Source organism: Bidens hawaiensis, unplaced genomic scaffold, assembly GCF_021521415.1.
Source record: "Bidens hawaiensis isolate Kalapana, Puna unplaced genomic scaffold, B.hawaiensis_p1.1 tig00048538_1, whole genome shotgun sequence".
Taxonomy (NCBI): Eukaryota; Viridiplantae; Streptophyta; class Magnoliopsida; order Asterales; family Asteraceae; genus Bidens; species Bidens hawaiensis.
The window spans coordinates 7535-29349 of record NW_027498705.1 but is presented as its reverse complement, the minus strand read 5'-3'; the positions used below and the strand labels follow the sequence as shown (position 1 = coordinate 29349).

The 21815-nt window shown below is 32.2% G+C and overlaps 1 protein-coding gene and 1 non-coding gene across 2 annotated transcripts; one reads left to right on the top strand and one right to left on the bottom strand.

The window, feature by feature from the left end:
- The first annotated feature begins 13181 nt into the window (after positions 1 to 13181).
- LOC143597576 (transcription factor TCP3-like) lies at positions 13182 to 14413 on the top strand. The gene is made up of 2 exons (XM_077076051.1): positions 13182 to 14169; positions 14272 to 14413. The coding sequence occupies exon 1, from the start codon at positions 13191 to 13193 to the stop codon at positions 14142 to 14144; it is 954 nt and encodes a 317-aa protein (XP_076932166.1). The 5' UTR covers positions 13182 to 13190; the 3' UTR covers positions 14145 to 14169; positions 14272 to 14413.
- A 727-nt stretch (positions 14414 to 15140) lies between these two features.
- Positions 15141 to 15214, bottom strand: TRNAI-UAU (transfer RNA isoleucine (anticodon UAU)). The gene has a single exon. It is a non-coding gene; the product is annotated as a tRNA-Ile (tRNA).
- Between the last annotated feature and the right edge of the window lie 6601 nt (positions 15215 to 21815).

The following is a 21815-nucleotide window of genomic DNA, read 5'->3' as shown; positions in this document are numbered from 1 at the left end:
AGAGATTGTTTAATTAGTGTTTGATATATAGTGCAGTTGTTAGATAAACAATATTGGTTATTTATAGTCTAAAAAGTGCTCCACCAGAACATCTGTAATGGATACAATAGAGAGAAAGAGTTCCACTAAGGATCTGAATTGATAACACCACGATCATTTTAAACCTAACAAAGTTGGTAAAAGGTTTTAAAGTTTGGGTGAATTAGAAAGCACATATTATGTATTTATAATTATAGATAAAGAATCCGATACATTAATCCCTTATCATACTATAGGTCCAATAACCACGCTAACCCTAAATCACAACCACGCGAGCCGGTCCTCGTCCACCTCTGCTCCCATCGATTCCGTCCACCTTCACCGTTCAGCAATCCGTCATCGTACAACGATTTCGTTAACCATCCATCGTCGAAGCCACCTTCCACAGTTGTCATACATCGTCGACTATTGCTGTTCATAGGTTTGTTTACCTTTTGATAAGAGTTGAAATTGAAATTGATGAACCTAATTAATCAATTAACCTTGAAATTGATCCAATTAATCATCAATTTGAAGCTTCAATTGATCAATTTTGAGTTTTGAGTGATGGGTTTTAACCTTAAATGTATCAAGATTAAGCCTGAACGTTTTAGGCTCTAAGGTTGAACATTTTAGGATAACCTTAAATGTAAAAGATTTAAACATGAACTTCTTCAGCTTTTTCTTCTAAATTTTTTTTTGTTCTGAACTTCTTAGCTTTTCTTTGATTCTGAACTTCTTAAATTTTTGTACTGATCTTTGCTTTTTGTTATGAACGTTTTAAGTTTTGAACTGAACATTTCAGTTTTGTTTAGAACGTTTAAACATAATACTTTGAACCCTAATATCGATTGATGATTCTAAAGCCTCCTACACATCAATTCGATTGATTAAATCATCAAATTTTGATCAACTTGATGATTCTTGATGTTCAACGACGTTCTATTTTGATTTTAGACTTTTGAGACTTCATACTTTAAGCTCTTATTAGGGTTTAGAAATTGGACGAGATAGCGAGGAGTTCAAAATTTGGATCATAATCGATTTTAATTGATGAATTTGATCACGAACTAGTTTTGGGTTATTTACGAAACTGCCACCATATGTTTTGTAATCTAACGCTCTGGAAGGTCGCGTACGTAATGTACGATAAGCTATTCTTATACAATAACCCACTCCTATAATTATATAAACAATATGAAAAAATGGTACTCATGGGGAACTATAATATCATGAATCCTAGAAAAATGCCCAATCCCATTATGGCCATACTAACACAATTTAATGTAGTGTGTTTAGATTTCATCTGTGACTATCGGATAAGAGAAAAGTTTTCAACAAAACAAGATGTTCAAATTTGTGAAATTTGATTCATAAAATCACACCAAATGATTCCTTTATATAGGAGTTAACCGGTGCAATGATCCATTAATTGTAACCGTTCATAAAATGTCATGACAGTTAGTGGTTATAATGTCATAACTATTGCGGTTTCATTTTTTTTACACTACATTTATTACTAATAAGTGGTTTTTGTTTGAAGAATAAAACTAGACGTAGTGGAGACTTTTAGGGCTTTAAAAATGCTTATGTGGCAACCAAGTTATTGTTAAAACCACTACTACACTTCCTTTTTTGTTTGCCACACTCTTTGCGCGTCATGGCTTTAACGGGCTTTTACATAGTTAGGACATTTAATACATGACCTCGTACCATGGGAAACTTCCATTTTAAAAGTAGGAATTTTCCGATACATGCTATATATATATATATATATATATATATATACATTAGTTCACTCCCTGTTTTCTCAACTAAAGGCCTGTATATCGTCTACGTGATCGGAAACATCAACAAGCAACGACGAAACGAAGCCCACACCCATATAATTTTAAACGACCACCGATGATGACCTTGATATTGATCTCTCTGAAGAACCGATTCGCCCGATCAGTAGCGATGATGCAAAGGCTAAGGCCCGATCCTCATGAATCCTGAGTAGGGATGAGCGTTTTCGGTATAGCTACCGATTGGTACCGGTACCGATTTGGTACCTTCGGCACCAAATCGGTACCAAGTTTTGAGTTTTCGGGATCGGTACGGTACTGTACCGGTACCGAACCGAACATTTCGGTACAGGTACCAACTATTTCCAAATTTCGGGATCGGGATTTTAGGGATCGGGTTTGGTCGGTACCGGTACCATCCCGAGCTCATCCCTAATCCTGAGATAATATTTCAAGTAGGAACCTTGGAATCTGAAATCAACCGCTTATTAGGTTTTAGAGTGGAAAACAAACCGATATCAATTTTGCTTTATGGAAAATGACTTGTTTCATTTACCATCCGAAGATCATGCCAGATTCGGGCGAAATAAGAACGAACTACAAGCCAAATATCATGTGCCAACGAACAAGTATTCTTTTTTTAATAAAAATTGTTCTAGAATCTTTTTTTTTTATTTCAAGTATCTTCTTTTTTCAAGTATCGTTTTTTCTTACGTGCTTATAACTTTTATTTTATTTAAGTATTCTAATATATTATTGTGTGGTTTTATTATTTAATTTATTATGTTTATTGAATAATAAATTAATAAGTAAATAGAAAATGATTGAGTAATAATGTAATTAGTTAAAACCACTACACTTAATTTAAAAGGATATATAATGAATTTATTTTTATCTATATGGCGCCTATGTGTCATTTTAACTAAAAAATTAGCTAAAACCACTACACATAGCCTAAAGTCGGTTCTTATCAACAATTTTGAACTAAAGACCAAAATTGGTTATGATAAAACAAAATGTTCGATACTGAAGACCAACTTTGATACCGAATAACAAAGTTAATTAGTTCGGAAGACTATTTTTGGTACTTTAGAACAAAGTTAATTCTAAGGACCGTTTTGGTACTTCCCAATAAATTAAATTGTTACTTTAATTAATTTTGAAGATCAATTTTGCTAGAGTGTGTGTCCTACTATTTTTGTTTGTGCCTCGGCTCTCTGTAAACTAAAGACAGAAGAATATGTATATGCACTTGGATTTAAAGTTGTAAACATTGTTTTTGAGTATAATGCATAGAGTCCACTTTGTAAGTTATGAGGTGCACAATGAGGTTGACTTTTATAAAAGCGAACCTTTAACCATTAGTCTTCTATTTCTTAAGCAAATGATTAGTATTTTTTATTAAATAACAATACAAAGTCAACAGTAATGACTTTAGCACTATCCATGAGCACAAAATGGTTAATCATGTCACATTTAGCCACATAATCAACTTTTATATAACCTATTTCCATGTAAGCATTAAACAAAGCATCACACAACAGTCCTTGATGACTTGCTAGTGCTAACATACTTTAGTATTTCAATATTTTTCTTAGATCACTTCAAACAGTAGGCGCTTTATAACTACAATTTTTATAGGTCTTTTTTTGTCATTTCAGTGTAACTTTTTCACATAAAATACTGTCACAGTTTGGGTTATATGGATCTGGGATGCTTAAATTAAAGTAGGCGTACCGTCACAGTTGGGTTATACTTATATGCACTCTAGTGGTTTAAACCGGACCTACTGTTAGTTATATGTATTTATTCTCTTTTTCAAAACATTGACTTATTATATATATAATAAAAATGCATGGTTTGGTGTAAAAATTTCTTTTTTGATTTTCTTATTTGTTTTTAATTTTTTGATTTCTTTATTTGTTTTATTATATTTTTGAATTTTTTATTTGGTTTTATATTTTATATGTTTTACCCTTGGCTTTAGATCCAGTACCATAACGAATCTAACCAACCCTGACTGAATGCGTAGACTTTGACGAATTTATTTTTTGGGTTTATTTGTGGTACCATTTCCGAAACTGTTGTTTTTTACTCCACTTCCAGGCTTCCACCTCCTTCAGTTTCGGCCCTATATTGATTTACAAAACTGCAGCCTTGAGTTGTTTTTAGCCCAACTTATTTATAAGGCCCAGTAGTTTGTGGCTTTGAGCTTATTTGGGTTACGAACGTATACGAAACTATTAAACCCAAGGACCCAGATAGCACTAGATCTTGACAGCTCGTTATCAGGATTGAGTCATTAAAAACCAACTAACCCAACCCGACTAACAAAAAATCTGTTAGTCCGATTGATTAAATTCTCTTAGTCTTGGCCTTGCGTGTGCAATGAACGTTGGGTCTTGTCATGGCGACTAGGGCTGTTCACGAGCCGAGCAAAGGTTTGCTCATTGCTTGGCTCGTGCTTGGCTCATTTACAACCGAACCGAATGACTGAAATTTGAATCGAGCAAAAATCGAAACGAGCCAAATCGAATCGAGTATTTTTCGATCGAACATTGAGCGATTTTCGAGCGATTTTCGAGCGTTATTCATTACTTTTTCACTCTAAAAGTTTCAATAAGAAACAATTTTGAAGGTTGTAAATAATATATTTTGTAAACAAATTAGTAGTTTTTAGACAATCGTGAAATATGTGGTAAATTTTTAGGAGAAATAAGTTTGAAATGAGATATAATGAACATATAAATAAACTTCTAATATTTTGAAAACTTGAATTGAAAGAATGAAACTATAAAATTGACGGAATATGAAAACTTAAAATGGTTTAAAAAATTGTATACTTATATTTTATGTGTGTTGTTATATTTATATATTTGTTCATGTATAATTATATATATATATAATAAATTAAAAATATTCAAGCCGAACTGAGCTGAGCAGACCTTGGCTCGTTGCTTGACTCGTTTACAAACCGAACTGAGCAGAGTGGCTCATTTACAATCGAGCGAAGCGAGCATTTTTCGATCAATTTCTGAGCGAGCGGTGAGCGAGTTCGAGCGACGAGCGGTTTGGACGACCCTAATGGCGACTTAATATTATAGGCTAGAGGTACATAAAAAAATCCAAACCCGGAGCCATACCTAGTTAAAATACCCGGAACGGGTTTTTTTTAGAACTGGTTTTCTAGTACCCGGACCCGAACCTACTTGTAGGGTAAGCAATTAGGCATAGGGTATGCAATTCAGTATCAAAACTCGTATCCGTAATTGGACCTGACCTATACCCAATAATACCCAAAAACCAGAACCGCGTTTTTCCAATACCCAAAACCTTGATTCTTCCGATACTGGATCTAAAACGAAAATATATCTCAAAAAGTATAGTCCCCAAAAAAAACCAAATCTATACCCGATAAATACTCAAAAATTACCCTAAATTAGGGTTTTTTCTATATCAGAAAATAAGGTATTAAAATACCCGGGTATAGAGTGCCCGGTTCCATACCCTACCTGGAACCAGGCTCACCAGTTATGGTTTTTAACCAATAATTGGTTGCATACCCAGAACTGGGTATTGAAAAATCCGAATTTGTGCACTATATGTTATAGCCTAGTTCTTGACTTCCTTGGCTCCAGTTATGGTTTTTGTGCACTATATGTTATAGCCTAGTATTGAAAAATCCAGTTATGGTTTTTAACCAATAATTGGTTGCATACCCAGAACCGGGTATTGAAAAATCCGAATTTGTGCACTATATGTTATAGCCTAGTTCTTGACTTCCTTGGCTCCTGCCTTTCACTCTAGCATGGTTTGTTCTAACGGGAATAGATGAGTCAAGCTTAGTTGAGTATTAGCCTGTCTAGATTTGATCACGACTCATTTAACTTAAAAGGTCTAGGGCTCTATTCATTTAATGATCATTTTAAAACTTGAGCTAGACACATGAGTGGTTTTTCAAGCTAGAGTTTGGTTCAGGCTTGACTTTTTTATTATTTAATAAATATTTTATTAGTATACATTTTTAGATTTTTGTATATATTTGTTGTTAATGGTATTTATATATAACATAATACATGGTATTTTGTTATTTTGATCATAAATTAATATATAATAATTAATGTCTAAGCTAGTTTATGTTTGTCAAAAACCCATGTTGCTAGAGAAAGAGTAAAAATCTAGTTCTTTCTTGGTAAAGCCAAATACCCTTTCCCAGGGACGAAGTCTCCTGTTTTTTTACACAATGGTGTAAATTTACCTGTTTTTATCAAAAATAATTTATAGAGTAAAGTGTCATTTTTATCCTTGTTGTTTGGAAAATAATGCGAATTTAATCCAAAAAGTTTATTATTTACATATAGACCCTCCACATTTCTCAATTCTTGCCAATTACATCCAAATCACTAACTCCGTTAAATTGAATCGTTAACTCAGGGGTAGACATACATTTTCACTCTTTCTTTATTACATGAGTACAGTGCCAAAATCATCCCTGAAGTTTGGTCACATTTGCGAATTTCGTCCAAAAATATTTTTTTTCGCAAATAGACCCTCGATGTTTCACAGCTGTTGCCAATTTTGTCCAATTTGTTAACTCGGTCTAAATTCAATGTTAATTCAGGGGTGTTACTGTCCTTTTACATATTAGTTTACATTGTTATTATTATTACGTTGAGCTAAACCCCTTATATGACCAAAAAAAAAGAAGAATAAACAAACGCATACTATATTGGATTCAAACATAAGAATCGTGAAGTGTTATATATGTCATCGAACAAACACATAATAATAATAATAATAATAATAATAATAATAATAATAATAATAATAATAATAATAATAATAATGTAAACAACATGTAAAAGGACAGTATCACCTATAAGTTAACGTTGAATTTAGACCAAGTTAACAATTTGGACAAAATTGGCAACGGTTGGGAAAAATCGAGGGTCTACTTGCGAAAAAAAATATTTTTGGATCAAATTCGCAATGACCAAACCTCAGGGACGATTTTGGTACTTTACTCATATAATAAAGAAATAGTTAAAAGACATGTCTATCCCTGACTTAACGATTAAATTTAACGAGGTTAGTGATTTGGATGTAATTGGCAAGAATTGAGAAACGTGGAGGGTCCATATGCAAAAAATAAACATTTTAGACTAAATTCGCATTATTTGCCAAACCACAAGGACGAAAATGACACTTTACTCAAATTTATACGTAGTGTATATCCGTTTTCAACTTAAAATTTGAGCCCGCATCCCCCCCCCCCACACACGTTTATAAATTTTTTAATACATTTTAAGTCTCCCCCGGACGAACTCGTCCAATCTTCGCCACTGCCCTTTCCTATATATTTTTCTTCCTTACGTGCCCTTCCCTCTAGATTTTGTTTCAATTCAATATTTAAGAACTTGATTCATGATTAATCTAAAAATGCAAAATATAGATGGTTCTGCATTGTGAGTGGTATTTAATGGTACAACTAACTAATCAAATAAAGGGGAATTCTAGGGAGATCCCTCCTTTTGTTAAAACATCCATCAATATGCTCCGTATAGGGCTATACGAGGGTGTATTGGGTCTCCATATACATCCCGTATAATCTTATACGGAACGTATATGGGACCTAATATGCCCCGTATAACCCTATACGATGCGTATAAGGGGGTGTTTGGGTATCCGTAGCAGGACCCCAAATAAGTCATAGAGTTTGTTAGGTTCCTCAATAAATAACAACTTTTGGTACTTCTTTCTGGCTTGTGGTCCCCTCCAACCCTGCAAATCTCTCTGTCAATTTAAAACTAAAATCAATTATTTTAGAACACACAAAAAGTGCCTTCTATGAAGATGGTGACAATAGCTTGAAGGTTGATGAAGACAACTCAATTGATTAAAAGGCTCAATTAGTTTTCTAGTTTTCTTCTTTGGAAAGAAACTGAAACCAAAAGTTTGAACTTTTATAATTGTTTGGTAGCTATAGGACGATACCTAAGAGTAGCAATCGTGTCAGTTGTTGGGTTAACATCTTGAATTGATGAACCAAAACACAAATAGTGTGTGTTTGATATGGGGTAATGGATTAAAAAGAGAATTGACTGAATGAGGGAATTAAATTAACTACTATTTTTTGTCTTGTTTGGTTAACCTATCAGAATGAAATGAATCATTACTTTATATGGTTTGGTTGACAAAAATAAGGGTGAATGAAGTACACATGACCAAATACCCTTACCTTAAAATCAAGAAAACTTATCAAAATAAAAGGATGGCAACGGCAATGGCAGTGGTGGTGGTTTTGGTGGTGCGGCAGCAGTGGCGGGTGGCGGCAGCAAAGATGGTTATGTCGGTCAAGTGGTGGTGGTGATGCCAAGTGGTGGTGGCGGCAGCAACGGTGGTTGTGGTGGGCAGAGGTGGTGGTCAGGTGGTGGTGTTGGGAAAATAAGGTGAAAGGAGAATGAAATAAAAAAAAGAAGGGGGTGGGAAGAAACGGTTTTTGTGGATTTGAGATTTCTTGTGTAATTATTGATTCTACTCAATTGACAAAACAAACACCTCTATTTTCATTCTCTCATAATGATCCGTTCAATTTACCTGTAATTTCTGTGTACCAAACGCTATTTTAATACATTTATTCGTGTCAAATACATTAATACTATTGGGACACAAGCAAAAATATGTAACATGTTTATCAAAACGAGTTGACGGGTTGTAATCGAGCTGTAAACATTATTAAAAGAGTCATAGATGGCTATTTTTAAAAGAGTTTGCACGTTTTAATAAATAGATTAAAAATGTTAAGGTTATAAATTTAAATATCTTTGTATCTTATTATGAATGAATTGATGAGTGGAATTGCTATGCTAAACGGGTTAAATAAATTAATCTATTTTCAAGAAAAGATGAATGATTTTTGGATCTTGTTTCATTATATTAGGCAAGTCATAATCATTATTGTAGTAAAAATTGTGAGGGAATTTGTCCAACAAGATCAAAGATGACCTTTTAGAATAATAAAGTAAAACTATTACATGTATATAAGTACTATGATTAATATTGTTTAATTAAGGTAAAGACAAACCTAATCATGTCAAGAAAGCTATTTAAGTATTTAACTACAAAAAAAATCATAAAAAAAATAATATTATTATATTATTAGTTTCTTAAACAAAAAGAAAGATTACGATAGACCAGTTGGCCACAAATACAATCAGACAGAAAAATTCAAGAAAAGTGTTCTTCTAATTGTTTTTTCAATCAACATGATGAAATAAATCATTATAATAATACACCACATGGTGTTCAGGTGAAAAGGATGTCATGTCAACAAAGGCAGATATTTTAAAATGTGACTTGTACCATAAGCAATAGAAGTTGTATGTTAAACAAGATGTCATCATTCACGCTTGAAATCTTGTGTGTAACATGACTTGAACTGCATTGTTTGCTTTACTTGTACCAGTACTTATCTGTGGTTTCACAACTAGAATCTTTGTTTTTACATGCCTTATCTTTTTCTTACCTTATTTATTATTTTATCCCGCCCCGAGCTGCCCGTTTGAGTAGATAAGTCGGGCCGCAACACTAGCACTATTCGCTTAAGTCATAATAAGCTTGACCGAACCATCGGTTAGAGGTGCTCATTTTTGCATGTTGACTTATTTACGGGTCAACTTATAGGTCGTGCTTTATCTGGAACGAGTTAAATGGATCTTTATAAAAAAGTAGCTAGTAGCATAGTAGAGGCATAGAAGTCAATGATATATGTAATGATCTCTTAAATGAATGGTAATAAAGTATATTAAAAAGCTCCATAACTTTGCAAAATACCTAGACTTTTCAAAATCAAATTAATAAAAATAGCCAAGTATAGTTTGAAAAGTAGTATGCTTGACTTGTCAATAGCAAAAAAATAACTCCTGTCTTTTTAGCACATGCAACTATTAAAGACTCATAATGATTCAATGAAAGGTTGCATATAAAGGAAAGGTTCAAAAATTTTGTTAACTATTTTAGTCATTGTTTTTTCAAGAAAATTTATATATGAATTAATTACATAATTAAATATAAGGTGACTATCTAGTCTTGGTAATAAAGTATTCAAATTATATCGAAACAGAAGGTAAGCGGGTAACAAGAGAAATTTTAACAAGATAACCAAACCTCTTTTAACAAAACTTTTCGTAACTGTTATTTTTTAATAGTAATTTTCTAGCATCTAAAATTTCACTTTACTTTAAATTTGTAAAAGAGTTAAACTCCTTACCATATTTGTGGGAACAAGCACCATACCACCCGTGTTTTTCTTAAGACATGTCTCACAAATCAAATTTGTAATTTATAATACCGAGTTGGAAACTAGCACGATGGGAACATTATTAGAAACATCATAATGTTATTGTTGTGGAATGTAGTCTAGTAGGTTCGACATGAATTGTCATAGTTAAGGAAAATCTTATGATACACAATATTAGGCTACATGAATTTGTTTGGGCTTGGATTGTCATCACACTTCACAAACTAGATGGCATTTTGGATGTAACAATATGGTTAAACTGTAACCATATACCCAAAAGTAGGATTCTAGTTGTGTAATGTGTAGAAATGTGTAGTACTTTGCTCAGACATGACTTCACAAGCAACCTATTTCACACCGAAAAAAGCCTCCAAACACTGCATCCCCTTGTGGACCCCACAAAAGTACATATTCTCCTTTCCCTGTCTTATTAGACACCAAACACCCTCTATACGTGCTCTATAAGGCTATACGGAGGGTTATATCCCGCCTCTATACGTCCCATATAGGGTTATACAGGATAGGGCCCCGTATAGTCCTATGCAGGGCGTATGCCGTATAGTGTGTGATATTAGCAAAACCCTCCGATGTCGTTAGAAAATCCGTTAATATTTCCAATTATTCCTAAATAATAAGCTAAATCCATCTCCTCTCTTTTAACATTACATATGGTACATGTAGGGATGCACAAACCGGTTTGGTTTGTTCGGTTTGGTCAACAAAAGTGAAAACAGTTTTATGATCGATTTCGATTCGGGTTGAAACCGGTTCTTGATCAAGTTATGATCGGTTTCGGTTCGGGTTTTGATCGGTTTCGGTTCGATTAACCGGTTTAGAACCGATTTTGATGGAGAAAATTACGAATTGGTTTCGATCATACAGTTTCAATTGGTTTCAAACCGGTTTCTATATAATCTGTTTAAAACCGATTCTTTTGCCACCTCTAGGTACATGTATGTATAGTTCTATACATATACATATACTAGTTTGAGGTCCGTGTATTACACAGGTAATTGATAAAAATTTTAAAATTTAACCATTAAGTGAAATATAGTCAACAAAATGATCATATATTGTTAATACAATTACAATTTACATTAAAGTTACACAAATTACATAACTAAAATTACACAAATATGTTACAAATAAGAAAAACTTTCTTGTACACTACATTTGTGATTGTATTGGTCGATATGCATTGTGTATCCAAAAATCAAAACCTCTAGTCCATATCTGCTTGCAACTCTTGATAGGGTAACATATATGTCGGCTTGTAAATCTTGATATGGCTACGTATAGTTGTCCGTGTGAAAAATAAGGTTTTTCAAGTACATACCAACCCTAGATAAATGATAATATATCAATGAAACCAACAAAATAAAAATATTCATACGCATAAATATCATACCTTTTAATCAACTAATATGATGTCATTTGAGATCATCTGCTCTGCTCATGTTTATCCAAAAAACATGATTATTCCAAAAACCTCGTTACCTGAACTTTGATGATATAATCATCCTTAAAATCTTTAGAACTTGAAATTGATTGATCATGATAAATTTGATGTCATTAATATTCTGTGTATGGCAAATTTTTAATTGAATTTGTGTTTTTACATTTAACAATTGTATAATCAAACAACATATAAAACCGATAATTAAATCATAATAAGATGATTTGTTTCATTTCATATGAATGTAATTGCTAGAAAAATGACAAAGACATACTAACCTTGAAGCCATTATTCAAAATAACAGTGCTTATTCATGGTTACTATAATATTATAAGATTTAAAGTTGCATAAAGTGAATGTAGTAATTATTATTTATAATAATTGGAAGTATTGGATAATGAATGTTTAAATTTTAAATACTAATCCCGTGTTATTAGTTATTATTATGGGAAGTTGTTATAATATTTAATTAATCGTTATATTAAAAACTAAATATTGATCTTCTTATTGCTAAAACCCTTTATACTATACAAAAAAGTCATATAAATAAATGACAGATAGTTTATTTAGTAAATTGTTATACATATGGATTATAATTATAATATTCAACTTCAATGATTCATGCTAAACACCAAGATATATATATATATATATATATATATATATATATATATATATATATATATATATATATATATATATATAATAGGTCTATGTATTATCTATGTTTGCAATATTTATACAAAATGTTTGAAGAAGAATAAGAGAATACACATATTTCTGAGTTCAAATGCACATGAGAAAATTTTAAATCCAAATTTGAAACCAGTCATATATAAAATTTATGCACTGCTACTCGAGTTCCAATTTAAAAACAATTTATAGTTCACTACCATACAAATCCAAATTTTTCGACAATAATGCACCTTTATTTATTTGCAATTACCTGTGACATTAAAATTTTATTCTGACAGACCTGCAATTTCAAGTTTTATATTTCTCTATTTTCTTATTTCATAAAAAATGTTAATGGATGAATCGGTTAGGATTTACGTTTAATAAAAATAAACTTGAATTCATATATTAAAATGGCTTATAAGATAAAGACTATATATTAAAATTAGTTAAAAAAAAGATGAGAAAAGCTATGGAATTAACAAGTGGTTATAATTGATAGCCTTTTATTAGAATAGATAGATAGAGTAGCTTCATGTATGTATAGTTCTATACATGTACATATATTAACTTGTTTAAGGATATGGTTACACATTTAGCCAAAAACACTTTTCTAAATACTTAAAAATCAACTTGTCCCTTGTTCACAAAGGTACTACTTCTCCCTCTTTATCATTTTACTTTCCACCGTTAAAGAATCTTGTTTCTTGAACCTTTTTACACAAGATGGGATAGCCTTGAATCCACAATTAATTTCACAAAAAAAAACAATTATTTTTATAAAATTTCTATACTCATTTCATTATTAATTCTGGATCCTCAAAGCAACCACCACCTTCACCTTTACAAACACCTCTTAACCTCCACAAAACAAGAAACAATAGGCGTTCATGGACCCAACCAAAACCCCAACCACCGTCCATTAGCTCGTCCGGCAGCCACCGGACCGGCAAAAATGTCCGGCCCATCAAGATTCCGATCAAAACACTCCGGCTCCGGCGAGATAGTCGAAGTCCAAGGCGGCCACATTGTCCGGTCCACCGGCCGGAAAGACCGCCACAGCAAAGTCTGCACGTCCAAAGGCCCACGTGACCGCCGCGTACGGCTGTCGGCTCACACCGCTATTCAATTCTACGACGTGCAAGACCGGCTCGGCTACGACAGGCCGAGCAAAGCCGTCGATTGGCTGATTAAGAACGCCAAAACCGCCATTGATAAACTCGCTGAGCTGCCGGCGTGGAAACCTACTGTTTCAAGATTCTCAAACCCTAATGAAAGTTTGATTATTGATCAATTTGAGCAACACCCAGATGATAATTTGGTTGATAATCATCTGGGTTGCTCTCAGAATTCAAGCTTTTTGCCTCAATCGCTTGATTCGGACTCGATTGCTGATACTATTAAGTCTTTCTTTCCGATGGGTGGTTCTTCAAATCCTGGTGATAATAATATTAATAGTTCTTCAGGTATGCAATATCATCAAGATTTAAGGCTTTCACTTCAATCATTTAAAGACCCAATTCTTCATAATAATAAACCCCAGCAGGTTAATAATAACAGTAATGTTTATTTTGGTGGGTCGGGTTGGCCCGAAACCCAGCCGGGTGGGTTTGTGTTCAGTTCGCCTGCGCCGCTTTTGCACCCATTGTTTGCGCAACCAATAACCAATGAATTGTTTAGCAACAATTCTCGGAGGGAACCCCTTCAGTCCAGTAGTACCGCCACGCCTTCGGTTCGTGCTTGGGTCGACCCGATGCCACCGTTCGGGATTGATCAACACCCGACTCTGGCTTTCCACCACCTGGGCTCGGGTTTGGGTGGGTTCTCGGGGTTTTGGGTTCCAGCACGAATTCAAGGTGGAGAGGAACGCGATAGGCCGTCGTCTGCGTCATCGGATTCGCGACATTGATTCGTGGTGATCTTCCCTCAAACAGGTATGAAAATAATACTCATTTGGTTATTTGTTAATTTCATCATGTTTTATATAAGTTTTATTAATCTTTATGATAGTTTTTGAAAAAAATAGGCATTGGCAGTAATTATGCAAATTACAAAGCAAGAGGGGATGGGAGAAGATTCAATGGATTTAGTTTTCTTGTGTGAATTAAATTAAGCATTTTGTTTAGCTCTTAACAACATTCTACATTATCTTGATTTCATGTCTTTAGGCCATGTATGTGACCATGTCAATTGCATTGTTTTGGTTTTAAAATCAAAATAAAGTAATTTGTTTTGATGATGTTCTCTGTTAAATATTTTGTGGGCGGGTTAGGGCTCAAGTGGAAGGTAGTGTGAGGCTGTAAAAACGTTCAAAAGCGGATTATGTGAGGGGAGGTGGCAGTGTGATTGAATCTGGTTTTGGCTGTGAGAGAGGCAAACCCGAGCATGGCGGATTGTGGTGATGTGGTGCAAATCTTGAAGCTTCCCACTTTTATTGTGTCTAGTAACAAGAATCTTTGGTGATGAAATACATTCAGTCGAATCAAATAGGCCACATCCAAACGTTATTGTTTATAATGAAACATAGTAATCGGTTTCTCTAGACCATAGCAACCGTTGGTCGATAATGAATCGTAGAGGAACTTATTCAATACCTAAAAGCAAAATCCGAGTCGAGTTACGGAAAGAACAGTGTCAATGGTTTCTTTGTAACCATAGTAAACTGAATGAATTAGAAAACTATTAACATCCACTTTTTATAACCAATGTTCTAATTTTGACTCATAACAAGGATGCAATTACCAATGTTCTTAGTTTTAGCGGTATTAAAATGTTGGATAACGCTTTGTTGTTGAAGTCTTGTAGTGTTGAAGTTGTGTGCCGCACTTTCAGTTGGATCAAGCGATCCGTTTCTTAACAGTCAAGGCAAGCATTAGGCAACAACACAAATAAAAAATAAACGTCATAGTCCCGGCGGGGCTCGAACCCGCGACCTTCGGCTCATAAGACCAACGCTCTAACCAACTGAGCTACGGGACTTCGATGCTAAACTGCACTATTATGTTCATTTAATACTTTTTGATTTCACATATTTGATCATTCATTCGACATAATATAATATAATTTTGATTTACTGATAGCTAACAAGTGTAAGTTTCCTCAACTAATAATTCATGTGAAGGATTCAACACTCATTCCAACCCGTGAAGGAATTTAAACGAAAGAATTGGAATCTCATGACTCATATCACTCGCTCTCTTTGCATTCGCCACCTCAGTGTCCGACTCCATCGCCCTAGCCAATACCACAACCTCCCTCTCTAGTTTCTAGTTAAGAAAATCGCTAGTAGTCTAGTAGAGACCCGATTGTAGTTATTATTTTGGCATTACACATTACAAATTCAATTTGTTTTGATAGATTTCAATTAGTTTAATTTCGTATCATCTTAATAGATTATAACTTCAAATTCAGTCCCACTGAATTTTAATTACTTTGACAAGTTCCAATTTTCATTATAAGTTTCCATAAATTCCCTATATATTGAATTGGATTAAATTTGATGATAGACTAGGATATCTAACATTCATCACGTTTCTTCCAAGGATACAACATACGGGAACCAATCCACTTCTTTTCTGAATCTATAACAAGAACTGAAATTAAGATACCCCAAATCCAACATAAATTTCAAGACCACAAATCAATTTCCAATTGCAACCAGGATAGTTTTTTTTTAGAATGTAAGCTAGACAATCTTAGCCCATTATCTCAAAATTGGGTCAATACCGGCTGTTTTTTTTTTCCTTTTAGAAAATGTGGGTTGATATGGGTGGGTATTTCTTATGGAACGGGTAAGAGGGGTTGATTGAGATAAACCATTTCTAATAAACGGGCTAGAATGGGCTGGTGTTATGTTTCAAATGGGTCAGAATGAGTTGAAAAGGGACGCGCGTAATGTCAAGCACGTGCTTCCCGGGTCCAATATGCACAACTGGAATTTAAACACACTTAACCTATGTTGCACGTGTGACCGGTGTTGAAAGCCATAAACAAAGCTAAAAATGTACATGAATATAAAAAAATGAACATTTTTTAAACCAACTTGTTTTAACCTAAAGCCTGTTCCAACCCGACCATGTTCTGACCCAAGGCCTGTTCTAACCCAACCCCTTTCAAACCTAACCTGTCTCTACCTGAATCATATTAGCCCCTTTATTGAATTGAATCGATCAAATCAATGACCCGAATTGACCATCATTTATCCTAATTAATCAATAATAACTTTGACTAACCGTAACTGATCAATAATGACCCAAACTATCTGTATTTGACCATTAATGAACCTATTTAGTAAAAAAAATAACTAATTCACTATAAACGATTATAAATGATAGTAAGTGGTTATAATTAGCCATAATTGGTTATAATTATCAAACCGGTGACCCGAACCACTTGACCACCAATGATAATTGTTTTTCCTAATTAACCAACAATAATCCTGATAACCGTAATTGACCAATAGTGATCCTAACATAATGGTCAGTTTTCTTATAGCGTGCATTGTATATTTTTAAATATTTAGCTCATAAATATTTTGTCACGTCATTTTCAAAAAATATATTTGGTTTTTTGATGTATCCAATATTCTGTGTTTTTGGATATTGTAGCTACTTATTTTGTCACGTCATATTCAAAATGTAAGCTAAGATTTTATTTACGTAACTTATTTGAATCAAATATCTAAACATATTGTACATTTTTAAATATGTATAGATATTTATTTTGCCATGTCATTTTCAAAAAATAGAATAAAAATTTATTTACTTAATTTATCCACATAGTATTCGGTACATGTATCAGTCCGTGAAAGAGTGAAAGGGTTATCACTATTGAGGATCTTCCCCCTAATATTTTATTTGCAAATATTATGTGTTAGTAAACATTATTAATTACCCACACTCCACTTATATTAATTTTTTTACATATGTGTAGATAAGTTACCTACACATAACGAAAATTTGCCATATTTGCGGGTAAATTTATAATTTTATAGATTGTCAATTTTGAGGGATTTTTTTTCCAACAATGTCAAGTGTAGCTAAAACGTATTACCAACGTATATTAAGTATTACTAATTATGAAAATATATCATCAACCATCACAAATATACAAACAATTGTACGTAGATTATGTGTAACCAAACACCCAAATTTCTTGTAGTGTTATCTAAATGATGAAAGAGTCCAATATGATAACAGCGTTTGGCCACCGTCACCAGTCTCATCATCTCTTGTCCCAATGCGCATGATGTAATTAATAAATAGTCACCTAAATTCAAACTACCAAACATGAGCACTAAAATAGGTGTAGGCCACAACTCTTTCCATCAAATTTTTTTTGCCAACAAAATGAACTTTCATTACACCCATTTTCATTAGATATGAATATCCATAACTATCTTGATGATGCACCAATTGTATATTTGGGTAAGCAAAAAAAAATTGTTGCATAACACCACTCACATGAGTAGATGGTCCATATATTATAAACAACTAGTAGCAACCACTGATCTTATGGCTCCAACCTTCAAGGTGTTGGCTCTAACCTTCAATGTGTTTAGACTAAATGTTTTAGTATACTCATTTCAAATTTCCATGCCTTCAAATAGAATAACCGAATAATTGTGTTCTCTTTTCCATATCAGATAAAGGGAGAAACAAACCGTACACGAGCTCAAGTCGAATGTTTGTTGAAACATTGTCACCTAACAATCACCTAAGATAGGTTTATTGATGACAAGGATGCGCCAAGCTAAAAATGTACACCCTACAACATGTAACGATAATTTTTGCTTAGATCTGTGGGATTAAAGTTAGATAAGAGATTAAGAAAAACTAGTAGATGCTCGATTATGAGCCACATATTTCAGGACTATAAGTGTAATTATTTTCTAATAGAATATGGAGGTACGTAACACTCGGGAAACTTACTATAGTAATTTTCTATATAATTAACGTCGTAAGATCTTGAACGACATGATTTTAACGATTTCAATTTGACACTTTTTCCGGGATTTTTAGTAGACAGCTAATGATTAAAAAGAATTTGTTATGGAATGATTTTCATATATCTAAAATACGATCGTAAATTCGTAATCATGTAGGCTGATAGATTTTGTTCAAATTATAGAACCACACGTGTTCTGTGTTCACTCCATATGCTTATGTAAAATTTGCGGTCTAAAGAAGGCTTGTGTTGAACCTCGTCGGTACTCGGTAGTTACTATTGACTATTGAAAAACTTAATTTAGATTACAATAACCATACGGATTGATTATGTCCATTTTTGTTATTCGAATTCGAAAGTTATAGCGGATCAATTATGTGTTAGTTAACCGTGATTTTGAGCCTAGATAAAAATAGCTCAAAATAATATAACTGGGCATGAGTGTTTGGGCTTGAAATTTTTTATCATGAGATTAGTTGTTATTACATATTTGTATGTATTAGTATACTAGCTTAGCTACCCGTGTATTACACGGGTTTAATAATTTAAATTATGTAAGTAATAAAAAACTCAAGATATTTGAAATATTCAATAAACATGCATATCATCAAATTACATTTGAACGATAGATCATTTCAAACTTTTGTATCTTGATGGCATTATTACAACTTTTTTTTCTCGTGACCTATACATATCATGACGTCATGCACAAAATTTAATAACTTAGAGAAATTATACATACAATGAGATATTATTGTAGGCTAACATATAGCCTAAATAGACTAGCATAGCATCTTCAAACTTTTGCACGAATTGATTTTTCTTTCACCCGTTAGTAGTTAAAAGAAACAAAGATGCAGAAAATGTTAATTTTAGAAATTTTACCTTTATCAAATAAAAAATATGATGACAAAAATTATTGACTTTAAATCTAATCCGAAACCAAATTTAAATTTCCAAAATCAGTCTTTTGATATGTCACCAAAGCCATGACCCCAAAGATTTGTCACAAAGTCATGACCTGAAAGTTAAAACACACTTTGGTCCATTAACTCTTTTTAAATAAAAATGCTTTTAAAAAACCACCTCGACCTGTATCAAATTATGAATCGATTAACAATGTTTTGTAGTAAAAAAACGTTGTTCACTTTGGCCCCTGCTAATGATTATAATCTGAAATCATTTTTTTTCCAAATTGTCAAAACCCCTTGATTCAGTTTAAAACTAATCTATTGTAAAAAAATTGACTATGACAAAATACTCTTTTGTACTTAGAAACTTATAAAATTTCAATTATCGATCCTTATTTTCTTAGCTACCTTGTTGCTTTTACACACCTCTTTACTGATTACTAAAAGGCTACTTATAATAGCAATAATGATGATACAAATAATATTATTTTTATTCCATATTTATTATTAATATTTATTAATTATTAGTTTTCATTATTATGAGTATTTGTTATTTATTTGTATTTATTAGTTCACATGTGGCAAAGTGAGGAATTAAAAAGCCTTACGATAGAAAGGTGTTAGGAGATGTCATGTGGTGTTAGAGGTTTTTTTTTATTACTTTTATATATATATATATATATATATATAAATAATATTATGTATAAGATGTAAGATATAAGATTACATATCATTAAAAATACATATAATCTATAATATATAAAAAAAACTAGCTTTAGAGCTTGTGTAACACACGAGATGATCCAAATAATAAAGTTACAGATAAAACAATAGGTACATAATATATATATATATATATATATATATGAAAAATTAGATTACATCTATGCTTGTATCTATAATATGTGTACATAAATTGATTTTATTTATATCACAAAATGATTTTTTTTAAATAATACTAACGCTAGTGCAAAAACATACCCGAGAACGCTCCATCTATTGGAAATTTCATTCTCAGTATCATATGTGTATAATTGAAATGAATTTGGTTATGAACTAATTTCGTAGAAGACTTCTCATACAATAATAGTTCTGAGCTACATCATGAAAATTTTTTTGATAAGTTTGAGTGGTTCTCAACTTTGCCATAATGACAACACATAAAAATAACGTGTTAACCCATTCAGTTTTGTGAATGTTTTACTTCACTTGAGCATAGTTTTGTATGATATGTTTAGCAGTAAACATTCTGATCACCATTAAAGGAAAAGTCAATACTGACACAAATGTATCCAGTTTGATAAAAGTTAGAAGCATTAATAGGCCTTAAGGTGGCATCTTGGAAGTGTTCGCCATTTATTCTTAAATTTTAATAGTCGTGGGATAGTCAATTTGCCAAATCCCAAATCTATTCATTATTTCCAAAAATGTCCTTGAAAATAAATTCGAAACCCAAATCAAGTTTAAAATTCTAACTTTCATTTGTTTGACATTTTCAAGTCAAAACTTTGAACCCGTAACAAATTTGACGATAAATCTATTTGCATTCTCAGGCTTTTAAAAATACCTGGATTACCCATTTTTTACCAATAACAAATTTTGAGCCAAATGTAGTTTAACTTGTACCAAACAATCTATTTGCTAACTTTTGACCCATAACAATCAAATTTAAGTTTCACAAAATACCCGAAACAATCATTGATAAAAAAAACCAAGAAACTAATATGGTAAACTTTATTGTATAAGAAAGTGATTGGTATATATTATAATTACATTTTAACATATATATAATTACTAAATTAACGAAAAATAAATGGATAGATTTAAAGCATATATATTTGTAATTTATAAGTTTATATGAAAATTTACAAAAAAAAAATCAATAGATAAATGGATTAATTTTAAAAAATGGATCAACTATTAAGCATATATTTATAACTTAATGATTAGAAATATTTCTTCGTAAAGCATATTCGAGTTTTTTTTTTATTTTCAATCTTCAACAATACACATAGTATAATATGTTAATGATAATAGTTGAAATTATATTATATTCTTTTTAATATTTAACAAACATGGTTTGCTTTTAATTTTTGGATTTCATCAATCATGTTTTGGAATATATTCTAACAACGTATAGTAGTATGATATGCAAATATTTATTTTTATAAAATGTTTAGATATAATATAAAGGAAAGTAAATAATTTAAGTATGCTATAAATATAATATAAATGGAGCGTAAAAGAAAAATAAATAATTATTGATCTATGGCGTGATTATTAATTTAGGAAAGAAAAAGGTTGTGAGGTTTAGCCACAAAGCGAAACATGTCCACAATTATTTTCTTTTATTAGAATAGGTAGATATATGTAATCAGTTTCGGTTCACTTCCGACGTGTACGGAAATCTTGCTAATCATAAACGACCTACCAGTTTTTTATATGACTTATTTATATCATTTTGGTTTATTCGGTTAATTTTGTTATGATCGATTAAGTGGGTTATCTTCACATCCGTAGTATATATTTTGAAACGTAGGAGCATAATCAGGCTTAAGTCAAGTAACTTTATAATACCACCAAGAAAATTAACCCCGTATTACTTTGCCATCCAAAGGAAAATTCTTTTCTCTCTATTCTTTGTATCTATATCTATTCATCTATATAAATGTTTACCAAAAAAATTTTATGTGTCACTCTCTGGCTGCTCTCATCCTCTCTCA